The sequence below is a fragment of the Eumetopias jubatus genome, unplaced genomic scaffold, assembly GCF_037043125.1.
Source record: "Eumetopias jubatus isolate StellerSeaLion01/CBP00866 unplaced genomic scaffold, mEumJub1_p1.0 scaffold_6, whole genome shotgun sequence".
NCBI lineage: Eukaryota > Metazoa > Chordata > Mammalia > Carnivora > Otariidae > Eumetopias > Eumetopias jubatus.
In genome coordinates, this window is record NW_028274812.1 from 82,833,607 (window position 1) to 82,848,197 (window position 14,591).

A 14,591-nucleotide genomic window follows, 5' to 3' on the forward strand; every position below is an offset into this window, starting at 1 on the left:
AATTTTGCTATTCCCTTTTTAGTTCTCTAGTGATCATTACCATTGGCTACACCAGCCACAAGATGCTATATTCAGTTTACTAGCTTAAAAAAAAAGGTCACGTTGCCATACAGACTGACACATTTCCAAAAAAGTCAATATAGCCTAAACCATTTTTGGAAGAGTTTTAATTTTCCAAATTGTTTACATATCTAAATTTTCTTAAAGTAAGCACGAAACAGTAGCTCCCAAATTCTCAAGGAACAGGTCATCTAATAAGGCCGTAACACTGCATCCTGACCCATATTCCACTAAAAGCTTTCTTTCTATTACTATCACCTACTTCTATTTTTTTTTCAACTTGTCTGTAAGTCTAAAATTATTTCAAAATAAAATGCAAACAGGGGCGCCTGGGTGGCTTAGTCAGTTAAGCATCACCTTCGGCTCAGGTCATGATCCCAGGGTCCTGGGATGGAGTCCCGCATCGGGCTCCCTGCTCAGCAGGAAGCCTGCTTCTCCCTCTGCCTCTGCCCCTCCCCCCAGCTCATGCTCTCTCTTTCTCTCTCTCTCTCAAATAAATAAATGAAATCTTAAAAAAATAAAATAAAATGCAAAACATTTGATAAACTTAAGGGAGTGAAGGAATCTACAAGGTAGAAAGATAGGCATTTGAAATTTTAAAAGTAGAGCAGTGTTCCAGGGATAACATGACCTGTGGTAACTACTGAGGCCATCGTGGTGACTGCAAGACAGTACACATTAGATGGATCAACCACACGGACAGTCAAATCCCCAGGATGACAACAGGAGTAAGACTTTGAATCTTTTGTGAGAGTCATCAATGCATACAGAGATAAAGGGAAAGTAGGAGACCTAAAGGTTGATTGAAGGAACTATAACTGAAATTTTTGAGCTTCAAATGATAAATGGCTCTTAACTGAGGGTTGTTGAACAGTGATCTTGAAGTAGTCAAGATAACACTGAACACTATGGACTTAGGAACCCTGATCCAGAAGAGAAGCAGAAAAATTAATGTCAGTCACCTGAGAAGGTTTCTAAGGACACAGTATGCTAGTAAGAGCATCAGGTTTCTTCTGTGATGGGGGGAGAAATGTAGAAGAAAGTTCTGAGGAAAGGTAAAGGATACAATAAGTATTACTAGCAACAGAATGAGTATTACAGTGGAAATCAGGATTTGATAAGTAAAGATGAACAAAGATGGGTAAAAGCTGATACTGACAAAGAGAGAATGGAAAAAGATTGCTTAGAAGATGTCTAGGATGGATGATTATATGAATAAAATAACTGTATCATATTGTCTTTAATACATAGAGATCATAATGACTTCATAAAATTTTTAAGGCTATAAAATTATCTTTTTAGCTTCAGGATAGAGGCTCGGGTATCCAGTGGTGTCGAAAACCAGCCCAAAGCTGGAGAGCCTGGGGCTTAGTGTGGGGCTTATACCTGACAGGAATAGGGAACTCAGGGATAGAAACTGTGACATTAGCACAAGGTTACCTGAAAGAAAAGAGAACAACTTCTAGAGTTAACCATTCTCATTTATACACTTCCTCCAGCCAAAACATTTTGACTTCTTCCTAAAAGCACACTTATTATTAGTTGGGTGGCAACTCTATTTAGCAATACAGGGAAATGTACAGATGTGACCCTTCCCAGGAAGAACTCAGACTGATGAGACACATGCACGTGAGTGTGTGCGTGTGTGTGTATGCATGTGCACACACCAGCATACTTTACAGCATCTGGATTATATTCTAGGTGAGCATCAAAAAGCTAGAGAACAAAAATGTTCCAAAAATATGTTGCTCCTTTTATCTAATTCCAAAATAATAGCACAGTTTGCCATACAAATTGGAAGCACAGGATCTTCCAATGTGTCCGAAAATATAACCATCTCAAAGAACTACAGAGAGCAAATGGAAAGCATTCATTTCAAAAATCTAGATAGAAGCCCAGACAAACATTCCATGTCATGGCTCAGATGTACATTAAACGCCAAGACTTTAGGATAAGAAGGGTGCCTGGGTGGCTCAGATGGTTAAGCATCTGCCTTTGGCTCGGGTCATGATCCCAGGGTCATGGGATCAAGCCCCACATTGGGCTCCTGGCTCAGCGAGGAGCCTGCTTCTCCCTCTGTCTCTCTCCCTGCTCATGCTTTCCCTCTCTGTATCTCTGTGTCTCAAATGAATAAATAAAATCTTTAAAAAAAAAAAAGACTTTAGGGTAAGAGAACAGAAAATGAAAATCATAATATCCACATCCAACCAGAAAGTATTCATACCTATATAAGTAATTTTAAATACCTGAGATGAAAGATTTAAATACTTTAAAAGCACATTGCCAGGTTTTACTTACAAACACCATCAATGTAATCCTTCAAAAGGTTTGCATCTGTCAATACCCAGAGGCCACATTCCTAGAAAGAAAAATTTTAATTTTCTTTTTTTACATGCTTTTTTTTATGTTATGTTAATCACCATACATTACATCATTAGTTTTTGATGTAGTGTTCCATGATTCATTGTTTGCGTATGACACCCAGTGCTCCATTTAATACGTGCCCTCTTTAATACCCATCACCAGGTTAACACATCCCCCCACCTCCCTCCCCTCTAGAACCCTCAGTTTGTTTTTCAGAGTCCATCATCTCTCATGGTTCAAGTTTAAATGCTCTGTAAAATGTCACAGCAGTTTCCCATACTCTTAACTCACTCTTGTTCATTTGTTTTTATGCAAATGTGAAAGTTTTTTTTACTCTGTCTCATTTTTGAGAATTTACACATGTACATGAGCATTCTCTCTCCCTCTCATACACAGAACACAAACACACACACGCACACACACACACACACACACACACACACACACTTTTTCCATTTGCTTTTAAAACTGGAAGGATGATTATCTTTCCATTTCAAATTACACTTATATAACACTCTGCATTTCAGCATCACATTTAATAAAAAGTTAACATTTCATTATTCAGATAATTAATTCTGAAAGTGTTTGCAATAGTAAAAGATATTAATATCTTTTCAAATTATGTAACAAACTAAACATACCTGAAAAACTGCAAAAGAATTCATGAACATGCCTAAATAATATCCTGTGTTATAAAGTTCCAACTCATGGACCACCTAAGGAGAAGATAAAATACATGGAATGAATTGAATCGTATCAACCTGTTCTGCCCTCTGCCATATTCCTTGTATGTTACTTAGGTAACAGCCAGCCCACAAGCTTATCTAATTTGAAAATGACACAAATGGAGGAATAAAGAATATTTGAATGCCTTGTTCATGATTCAATCAGCTAAAAATACATTTCTTCTTTTAACTTATTTTTACTCTGTTCAGTAATCGAGAGTTCCTAAGAAGTGTATGCTTGAGAGGGGCCTAGGTGGTTCAGTCGGTTAAGCAGCTGACTCCTGGTTTCAGCTCAGGTCATGTCTCAGGGTCCTAGGATCAAGCCCTGTGCCAGTCTCCACACTCAGCAGGGAGGCTGCTTATGGATTCTCTTCTCCCTCTGCCCCTCCCCCTGCTCGCTCGCACGCACATGCACTCTCTTTCTCTCTCTCTAAAATAAATAAATAGGGGCACCTGGGTGGCTCAGTCGGTTAAGTGTCTGCCTTTGGCTCAGGTCCCAGCTCCCTGGCTCAGTGGGGAGTCTGCTTCTCCCTCTCTCTCTGCCCCTCCCTCTCTCGTGTGTGTGCTCTCTCTCTCTCTCTCAAATAAATAAATTAAATCTTTTTTAAAATAAATAAATAAATAAATAAATCTTTAAAAAAAAAAGTGTATGCTTGAGTTTTGCCCAGGAAGAACTTAAATGTCACTGGCTGACTAAACCAAAACATAGGGGTCAGCATTGAAAACAACCCATACTTTTGGCAGATAAATGGGTTAAATCTGATGGTTAATATAAGTGCTGCAAATGTCAGTTAACTACATTTTTTAAAATAACAAAAAGAGGCAATTCACAAAAAAAGAAATGCAAATTATTAATAAGCAGAAAAAATATTCAACCTCATAGATAATCAAGATAATGCAAATTACATCAGGGAAAGTGTTTTCAATATTGAAATATTTACATGATCACATTAGCAATGCTATTTTTTTAAGAACAGCATTCCTTGCTAGCAAGAGTGAATAAAATAGGCTAACAGAGTGAGTGAAGTTGGCAGCTCCTAAAAAAGCTAAACACAGATTAGAATATGACTTGGCGGGGCGCCTGGGCGGCTCGGTCGTTAAGCGTCTGCCTTCGGCTCTGGTCATGATACCAGGGTCCTGGGATCGAGCTACGCATCAGGGCTCCCTGCTCTGCGGGAAGCCTGCTTCTCCCTCTCCCACTCTCCTGCTTGTGTTCCTGCTCTCGCTAACTCTCTCTCTCTGTCAAATAAATAAATAAAATCTTAAAAAAAAAAAATGACCTGGCAATTCCATTCCCATGTATATACTGAAAAGAACAGGGACTCAAAGAGATCCGTGCATGCCAACGGTTCATTGCAGTATCAGTCACATAAGTCAAAAGACAGAAACAACTTAAACGTCTATCAAGAGAAGAATGGATACACAAAATGTGGTAGATACATACAATTGTATATTATGCAGCCATAAAAAGAAAGTTCCGATAGGTGCTACAACATGGATGAACCCTGAAAACCTTAAGCTAAGTGAAAGAAGGTAGACACAGAAGGACAAACTTTGTATGACTCCACTTACATGAAATATCTAGACTAGGCAAACTCACAAAGACAGAAGTAGATTAGAGGTTGCTGGGGTGTGGAGAAAGGGGGAAATGGAAGGTTACCACTTCATGGTTACAGAGTCTCTGCTTGGAGTGATGAAAAAGTTTCGGAAACAGATAGTGATGATGGTTGTACAACATAATGAAAGTAATTAATGTCACTGAATTGTCTTTTTTAAATGGTTAAAGTGGCAAATTTTATGTTATATATATTTCACCACATTAAAAAAGTTAAGATATGATATCCTTTTTGGTTAACTATTCCAATGCATCTCCCTTATTAACATTAGCATTAACCAGACAAATTAAGACAAAGGCAGGAATAAAAATCATGAAAAGATTCTAAGCACAAGTTTAAAAAACACACATTTATTTTTTTTATTTTTTTATTATGTTATGTTAATCACTATACAACATACCACGTTTAAAATTAAACACGTGCATACACTGTTTCCACCATGCTAACCACCACCACTGCTACAGCCATGGTAAGCAAACATGGTGCCAGGTTCAAGAAGAAAACCATAGAACGAGAAAACAGGATATTATATCTCAGCAAGCTGGCAAACACAGTCAGCCCAGCTACAGGCAACGCGGCCAGAGCCAAACATAATGGAGAGAAAAGGTTTTAGTCCCATGACTCAAACTCGGCTACGGAACACAAATGCATGCAAGATCACCTTCTGCTGACACTCCTGCGTGAATCAATGGAATTATCCAGAAGAAACATCTATCTCAAAAAGAAATTCTCCTTTTCTCAGTGGCTCAATAAAAAGGCATTGCCAAAGCTGCAGCAAGGGCTGGTGTCTGAAATTATTTCTGGAAGATCTAGCACACTTCAATTTTCCCAAGGTGTTCTCAGCACCACTTATAAATTTAACAAGAGCAAAAGAAACCACAATGGTCTATCACTACAGGCTCCTGACACCCTCCCCCAGAGCCAACTCTGGAGAAAAAATAAAAGCAAGTAGGAAACTCAGATGAGTGGTATGAGAAAACCCTGGGAAGAGTGAAGGATATCTTGAATTGGTGTGTTGGGAGGAAGTGGGTGGCAGAAAGTACGAGAGGCAGACAATCTGAGGAAAAGGTTTTTGAATTCTGCTCTTGCTTCTTTCCCGGGGGTAACGTCAGGACAATCATTCCTTGCACTTTCACTGCCCAAATCAGCAACTGCAGCAGCAGCCTGCACTGCCTCTTGCAAAATGTCAGGAAGTCAGCACCTCTGCCCTTCTGGTGTGACAAACGGAGGAAAACCTATGGACAGACCCATGGCCCCAAGCATTCACTCTTCCTCTTGTCCTCCAAATTCTCAGGACTGCTGGATCATAATCTTAAGAGACTGCCTCTTCTTGGTGATGCTTTTCCCTAAGAGCTTAAAAGTAAAACACTGAATAAAAGCCAACAGCACACAGGGAGGCTCAAGAGTAGTTCTCTAGTCCCTGGAGCTTGACCCCTCCCTCTCTTTTTTTTTATTAAAGGTTCTTATTTTGTTTTTGCTTTTGTTTTTGTTTTAAGATTTTATTTATTTATTTGACAGAGACAGACACAGCGAGAGGGAACACAAGCCGGGAAGAAGCAGGCAGAGGGAGAGGGAGAAGCAGGCTTCCCACTGAGCAGGGAGCCCGATGCGGGGCTCGATCCCAGGACCCTGAGATCATGACCTGAGCCGAAGGTAGGCGCTTAACAACTGAGCCACCCAGGCACCCTTATTATTACACATTTTAGAAATAAAGAAACTGGGACTCAGAGAGATGAATTTTCTCCAGGTCACACAACTAGTGTGTGTGTGTGTGTGTGTGTGTGTGTGTGTGTGTGTGTGTGTGCGTGTGTGTGTGTGCGTGTGCACGCGCGCGCCCGCGCATACATACACAGGGAAACAAAAATGAAATAATAGATTTAAGAATTTAGAAACCTGGGTGCCTGGGTGGCTCAGTTGGTTAATCGACTGCCTTCGGCTCAGGTCATGATCCTGGAGTCCCGGGATCGAGTCCCGCATCGGGCTCCCTGCTGATCAGGAAGTCTGCTTCTCCCTCTGACCCTCTTCCCTCTCGTGCTCTCTATCTCTCATTCTCTCTCTCTCAAATAAATAAATAAAATCTTAAAAAAAAAAGAATTTAGAAACCCATAAAATGAGAGATATTACTAAATTCAGTTAAATCAAATGAAAAATGCTATAGACTTTTTAGAATAATGTGAATTTTTAAAAAGTCAAGAGAAAAAAAATGACCAATTAGCTTTAAAGGAGTTTTTTTTAAAAAAGGGGATTTAGAGGGGTGCCTGTGTGTCTCAGTCATTAAGCGTCTGCCTTCGGCTCAGGTCATGATCCCAGGGTCCTGGGATCGAGCCCCACATCGGGCTCCCTGCTCTGTGGGAAGCCTGCTTCTCCCTCTGACCCTCCCCCTGCTTGTGTTCCCTCTCTCGCTGTGTCTCTCTGTCAAATAAATAAATAAAATCTTTAAAAAGGGGGGGCATTTAGAAAAATTAGCTTTATAGACTAAAAATTATATATAATATTTGTCAAGTGGATTAATTTACAACAAGATGACCAAATTAGCCTAAACATTTATATCTTTCCTCCTATATGTTGTTAATCACTATACTTAATCAATTAATGGACATAGGTTATATAATCTAGATTTCAACAGACAATGGCACACAAGGATATATCAAGAGCTTACAAATAAAAATGAAATTATTAATGAATAGGGGATTAGTTTATGTAACACTAGATGTTCATGTATTTCTTGGTTTATAAATTTTCTGCAGATTAACATGATTTCACTCCCTCAATATACCACAAATTCCTGATTCAGTAAGACTGTAATTATATATAACCATTATGTATAACCAAAACAGAAAGTACTTCAAAATTATCTAAAGCTATCTTCTCCAATGTCATCCAAAATTATACAAGTCAGTTTCCTAGTACTTTCTCAAGAGTCTTAAATTCAAATACAGCATGAAAATGAGGGAAAACTCTAGATGGCATCTCTCATCTAAGACAGCAAAGACACTTCACCACATGAAGCCTCTTTCCAACATAACAACCAGAATGCAAATCTTTTTTATTTGGAAGCTTTACTGATGACTGACTTATACTTAAGAGGAACTAATGAAATTCCCTTTAGATATTTGAAGTAATGCAATAAGGTTTCCTTTTTGCTCCTTGCAAAAGGAGCATTTTTGTAAGGAAAAAATAGCTAAACTCACATTTTCCATTGTAATATCATTTGAGACATTCATCAGATTCACGCTTTTGTCAACGGCTACAATACCAACTGTCGAGTCTGGCTGTGTCACAGAGATCCTGAGAGAGACTTTCTCAGATGGTTCAGCATGAGCTTTACTCCAAAACAGCCTTATCTAAGAAAGGGATAAAACAGGACTGATTTATTTGACTTTTTAAAAAGCATTACTTACATGTCTCACCAACATCAGTTCAGTGACTCAAAATCTAGCAAAGATTCTACATTTGCCTTGACTCAGGGATCATTCTAAAACCATACATAAACCTTCTACAGAGAAAGAAATTTTTTTAAAAAATTTATTAACGGTGAGGGGGCGCCTGGGTGGCTCAGTTGGTTAAGCGACTGCCTTCGGCTCAGGTCATGATCCTGGAGTCCTGGGATCGAGTCCCACATCGGGCTCCCTGCTTAGCGGGGAGTCTGCTTCTCCCTCTGACCCTCTTCCCTCTCGTACTCTCTCTCATTCTCTCTCTCAAATAAATAAATAAAATCTTTAAAAAAAAAAATTTATTAACGGTGTTTACAAGTCATGGAACCTCCCACAGTGGCATAAATCTGATTTAGCCTTCATTGCTCTACCTCTCCTCTTCCCTTTCTCCAACCAACACCCCTCAGCCCCCAGCCAATGTTAAAGAGAAGGCAGCAGTGTTGTCTGGGACACCTGGGGAAGGCCAGGATCCTGGAGGAGGAACAGGGAAGAGGAAAGAAACCAGAGATGCTCACATGCTGGTAACCTGAACTTAGAAGTGAGTCAAGTGAGAGTTCCCCCGGGGACTCACAGAACTGCCTGGGCTGGAGGCAGGGGGATGTCTTTCCAAGGGAGGAGGTGAACAGACCAAACACTAGTTAGGCCCAATGCTCTGTGTCTCCATGACCACCTGAACATCCTCTGTTCATTACATTCATCAAAGCATGGTCCTAGCTAGTACTCCTTAAAGAGCCTCAATCATCTCAACACGGCGAAACTGAATGGCTTTGTCATGAGGCTCCTTCCTACTAGGAATGTTCATCTTGTCTAGCTCTATTTCAATAGGCCACTGATGCAGTGACTGTACCTCCTGACCAAGATAGCCTTCATGTTCCCCTCGGCTTGACTAAACATCAAACAGTCTTCTTCCTGATCATTAGCCCCCGATACTCCCTTTTCTTACAGCATTTATTTTAGAAAACTTGCAATTATAAATTCTTTCTCTGCCCCTTTGAAGTGTTAAGTCCCGGCCTCTCGACAGTTTTACAACCAGGACTGTCTTTCTCAAGGACCTGGGAGTCAATCCTTTGAAATGTAGTCACCAAAACGACAGAGTCCCTGATGGATCTTTCCATCTCTGTGGAGGACAGGAGCCTAACTTATACACTGCCAGTTAGCAAACAAAGATCGCCTAATCACATTGACCAATCTCCCCTTGGTGTCCTCCAGTACTTTTCCACAAGCTCATCCTCTGCTTAAAACTCTCCTGCCTTTTGTTTCAGTGAAGTTGAGTTCAATCTCCCTCCCCCTACTGCAATAGTCTTGAATAAAGACTTGCCTGTTTAACTTGTCCAGTGAAATTTTTTATAAAACTGTATCTAGTTTACTTTTAGTTTAAGTTTCTCCACCTATACCCAAAAGGAAGGGGAGGAGAGCAACATGTTCCAACCTTGCACTTCTCACTCTTTAATTCTATACCTCCGAGACCCCATGGCTTCAAGATGTATTTGCGTGTGGATGATTTCTAAACCTCCATCTCTTGTGCTTTCTACATCCTATCCATTTATTCCACAGTCATTATTGAACATCAAAAAGACTCACTAATTTTCTCTTGCTTAAATATAACCTCTTTTCAAATTTATAGTTTGTGAGTAATGTAATAAACATTATATAAAAAGTAAAGAAAGAGCTGTGCCTGGCTGGCTCAGTCAGTACAACATGCCACTCTTGATCTTGGGGTTGTAAGTTTGAGCCCCACGTTGGGTGTAGAGATTACTTTAAAAAAAAAGCAGAGAAATATATTTTTGCAAATATAGCTGAAACTATATTTCTTATCTTTCATATCTAAGAAATTTCTTGGAATTATGCTATTTATACACTCCGCTCCCTCAAAGCCAATAACCTCTTACATGGTTAACTTTAATACTTGGCCTCACTCTCAAAGATGTATGCCTCCTTATCTAAGCCTGACTCCTACTTTAAAATTCATCTTTGTCAATCCATGTTCTAAAAATAACAGAAGATAGCACTGTCTCTGAAAAAACTCTTTATAAAATGAAAAATAGAAGTTTGTATTCTATCTTGACAATCAGAATTAGTTAACCATCATCGACAAAATGCATAGATGACTACTGCAACTTCTCAAAATTTTAACAAATTAAGCAAACAGGAATGCTATCAAAGGAATGGCACCCTGCAAATCAATACTTTTAAACGATGATTATTTTGTTTAAAATGAACTGAGAAGGCAGCAACTTTCAGTGAGAACAATGGCTCATTTTATTATACGTGAGATGATTCAATTCCACCAGGCACTCTTGCCAGCTTACTTTTCAAAGTTGGGGTTCAAGGGGGTTTCCTAAACAAGCTATATGCCTTAAGCTATACAAATCCCTGGTGCCTTTGAAGACCAACCTCCACACAGATCTCCACATGCCAGGTAGCCAAGCTTACTGTAAATCTGTCCGGGGTGAGTTTCCAGGCTGATGAAATGGATAAACCAAACCTGGGCTCTGCTTCCACATATCACTGCTGATGGCCTCCCTCCCTCCCACACCCTTCATTTCACTCTCACACCAAAATCAGCACCACACAAATTCTAGAATCGCCACTGGAATTCCATGCCAGAGCAATATCGACTCCATCATTTGAGAAATCCTGAAATAGCCTCATGGAATTAAGTTTAAGTCTTAAAGCCAAGAATCATAACTTACAAATAAGACCCACACTGCCCGGTAATTCCACATGTGAAAATACATATGTAGTAACATCATGAAGAGGTTTAACCATAGTTCTGGAAATGAATATAAATTTCTAACCAATTTCGTTTAGTGATACTTTTCTAAAGAAATACTAACATTTCTCAGACTTCACTAATGTGAAGTTTTCTTCTAACATCATTACCTTAAATCTTACCTTATTTTTAAAAACAAGCTGAACAGGAATCTTTAGCACATCATTTATAATTTCCCCATCATCTTCAATATAATACACAATAATACAGGCTTTTGGAGCCCAAGAATTTTCTGGTGTTAAAGAGAAGGTTGTTGAATTTTGCTTGCCTACAGCCACCAACTGTCCCCTGGATACTACCTGAAAAGAAGAGAAGAGTTTCATTTTATGCCAAAGCTAATAAGAATCTCAACTGCAGCTACAATCATAATAATGTCAACCATACACACAAATCGTTGACTTAAACCAACTTCAAAGCCTTTTTGAATGCAAGGAAACTTCCCTGACCAACACAGAAAGGATAAGCCAGGAAACAGAAAAGGATAAGATAAAGAAATACTGATTGAGACAACGGTACATTCACAGTCAAGAATCTATTTTTGAGCAGGAGGAATATAGAGCACCACTGGGGAGAGCCAGATGAGCAAAATTCAAGGCTCTGGGTAGCAAGTTTTATTTTTGTTTGTTTGTTTGTTTTTCTCATACTTTGTAATTTTCTACAATAAATTTAGATGGATTATCTCATAGAAATTTAAATTTTAAACAGATTGCAAGATTTAATTATCCATCTTAAGTTGGAAATGCAAATACAGGTGAAGGAAGAAAAAAGAAATTTTGATTGCAATATAAAAAGGGCAGGCTGAAGGATATAAGACTGAATTTTAAAAATTAGTGAGTATAGACATAAGGTAGATATCATTCTCGATGATCCTATAAGAGATAATAAATTTAAATTCTATAAGAGATTACCATATAGCTTAACTCCTTCAATCGCCTGTTGCCACTAACCACCAACTCAAAAGGTGATCCCACCTAGGGAAAAAAAAAAAAACCTATTTAATAAACACATATGAATGGCGAAAGAGTACAATTATACTGTAACTGTAAGTGATTGTAAGCATTACCTTTATATTTTCATCTCTTGTCTTTAGCTGGATGTATGTCTTACTGGGAGACTTAAACATACCATGAACTGCCATGCTACTCACACTATTAAGAAAAGAAGCCTATAACAGAAGAAAAGGGAGCTATAAATTTTCATCTTCAGTAACACCCTGAGAAAGAATACTGTATTTTGAACAATTCCTGAGAAGCAAATTCACTTCTACTTTTTTCTTGCCCAAAAAAAAAAAAAAAAAAAAAAATGTTCCCCAGACATTGGATCTTCACTTTATAGCTTATATTATAAAGAAAGTGACAGCTTTAAAACACAGAAGAGGGTCTTCATCACCATAATCTAAGAGGAAAAAGCATACTCCTAACTTATTTCAGAAATTAAAGTACATTATCAAGAAACACTATGACAGGAGAGAACAAAATGAGAAGGGACTCCTTTCCCTCTCTCCACAACACAGAGTTCATTTACAAGCAAGAAATCAGACCAACCTATGTATCTACCAGTAGTCAGAGTAACACTCAAAGGACCAAACCTGTGGCAATGAAAAGAAAGATAGCAGGAATGGTTGGGGTGTCTCAGATAAGCCACTCTGAGAAAGAGCTCAGCAAAGGAGTATAGGTTTAAAAAAATATTTTCCTCTTTCATTTCAGCTCCTGCCAAAATATACTTTCAAGTGATTGAAAACCAACCTAGTCTGGGAATCTGAGGAGCTTCTTCATCATATCTTCGGAGCACTATATTTTACTGTGTTCTTCAAAATGAATCTACAAGGAAGCATTTGGTCCACCCCTCAGCCACTGTTACAAAATTGCTTATAACGCTTTCCTCCATTTTTTTAAATAGAAACATGTGTTTACTTCCTACTTCCTGTGCACTTTGACCTCTAATGGTTTGAGTGCCTACCATGAGATTACAATTTCAATGATCTTGTTGTAGTAACATAATGATGAGAAACAGATGGTACCTTCAACTGTAGCTCACTGGAATCATCCAGGATTGGGAATTCAATCTTAAAGACTCCATTTTGGGGGAGGGTATAATTTATGATCTGGACAGCTTCTGTTTCCTGGTTTCTACTGTCCCATCTGCTCCAGTACTCAGAAGAATTTTTCTGTGTCACTGTTATAACCACATTATTTCTTCTTTCTTCAAAAGTCAGTCGATTGCCATCAGCACGGGCTACCTTTACCTAATTGTCAAAACACAACATTTTAAAAACAGATTAACAAGAAAAGCAAAGGTTTTAAGTTCAGTTGAATCCAGTTCCCATCTGTGCTATTCCAATGAAACTGAACTCTCAAAAACTACTGGCAGCACCCTAACTTCCAGATGAAGTAGTCTCTCTCTAGAAGGCTTCCAACACCACTGACCATTCCCTTCTTGACAGTTTGGCTTCTCTTGCTTTCCATGGCTCCACAAGAACCTTCTTTATTTCAGAGCCCTCTTTCTGCATCCTCACAGTGTCCTTTCAGGTTCCACCTTCCTCTCCCTAAACGTGGGAATTCGTCAAGGCTAAATTATCAGTTATCTGTGCTTCTCTTTTTCTCAAAGGTCTCAGCACTCCTACTGCTTTCCTCACCTTGCTCTGGAGCTCATACTCAACACCTCCAATTTCCACTTGCAGGAAATTTCTACTTAAATATCCCTGTCAACTCAAATTCAGTGCATCTATAACTGAGCAACCATCTTGCCTCTCCTATTTTTGCTAACACCACAATTCTGCCAGACTTCACATTTCTGTTTCCCCTCCCTCTTCCCACCTCCCAAATCCAATATATACCAAGTCTTGTACTTCTCTCTTGTGTCCTCTCCACTTGCACATCCCTGATGACCCCCCGCCCCCGAGCTTCCTCGCCACCTCACACCTGGGCTTTAGCCACCCTCCTACACACAGCCCCATCCCATCTCCCTGGAATACCACTTTCGCCATACCCCTCCCACATTCATAAGGCTCCCAGGCTCTTCACTGCCTAGAGCATAAAGTTCAAAAACATGCATGTGTCATTTAGGATCCTTGACAATTCCCCACACGTTGCCTCCTGTTTTCTCTCTCACCACTCCCAGACACAAACTCCCTGCTACAATTGTACTGATCTAGGTGAATGCACCTGAACTTGCCAAGCAGGGCTCTTGCCTTGTCTCAGCTCATCTTGCTCCCCATCTCCCACCCCCACACCAAACATTCAAAATCCTACTGATCTTGGGCACCTGAGTGGCTCAGTTGGTTAAGCGTCCAACCCTTGGTTTTGGCTGAGGTCATGATCTCAGGGTCATGGGATCGAGCCCCAAGTCAGGCTCACACTCAGCATGGAGTCTGCTTGAGATTCTTTACCCTTCTTATTCCCTCCCCCTCTGCTCCACCCCTGGCTCACACTCACACTCTCTCGTTCTCTCTCTCTCTCTAAAATAAATAAATGAATAAAATCTTTGAAAAAATAAAATAATATCCTACTGATCTTTTAATATATAGCTTAAATCTTCCCCTTCCATAAAGCATCCTTTAATGACCCTCATCCCTATCCCAAAGCCAACTCTTCCTCCCAGACTCTCATTTGGAAGTTAC

At 39.5% G+C, this 14,591-nt stretch overlaps 1 protein-coding gene across 1 annotated transcript in view; it reads right to left on the bottom strand.

The window, feature by feature from the left end:
* The window catches only part of CD109 (CD109 molecule), a 123,489-nt gene that overhangs the window by 41,944 nt on the left and 66,954 nt on the right, over positions 1-14,591 (bottom strand). The window contains exons 11-17 of the mRNA XM_028097760.2: positions 12,993-13,217; positions 12,036-12,137; positions 11,881-11,943; positions 11,095-11,271; positions 7,957-8,109; positions 3,066-3,140; positions 2,359-2,419 (exon numbers count right to left, since the gene is read on the bottom strand). Of these exons, the coding sequence (XP_027953561.1) occupies positions 2,359-2,419; positions 3,066-3,140; positions 7,957-8,109; positions 11,095-11,271; positions 11,881-11,943; positions 12,036-12,137; positions 12,993-13,217 (856 nt within the window). The remainder of the gene's footprint in view (positions 1-2,358; positions 2,420-3,065; positions 3,141-7,956; positions 8,110-11,094; positions 11,272-11,880; positions 11,944-12,035; positions 12,138-12,992; positions 13,218-14,591) is intronic.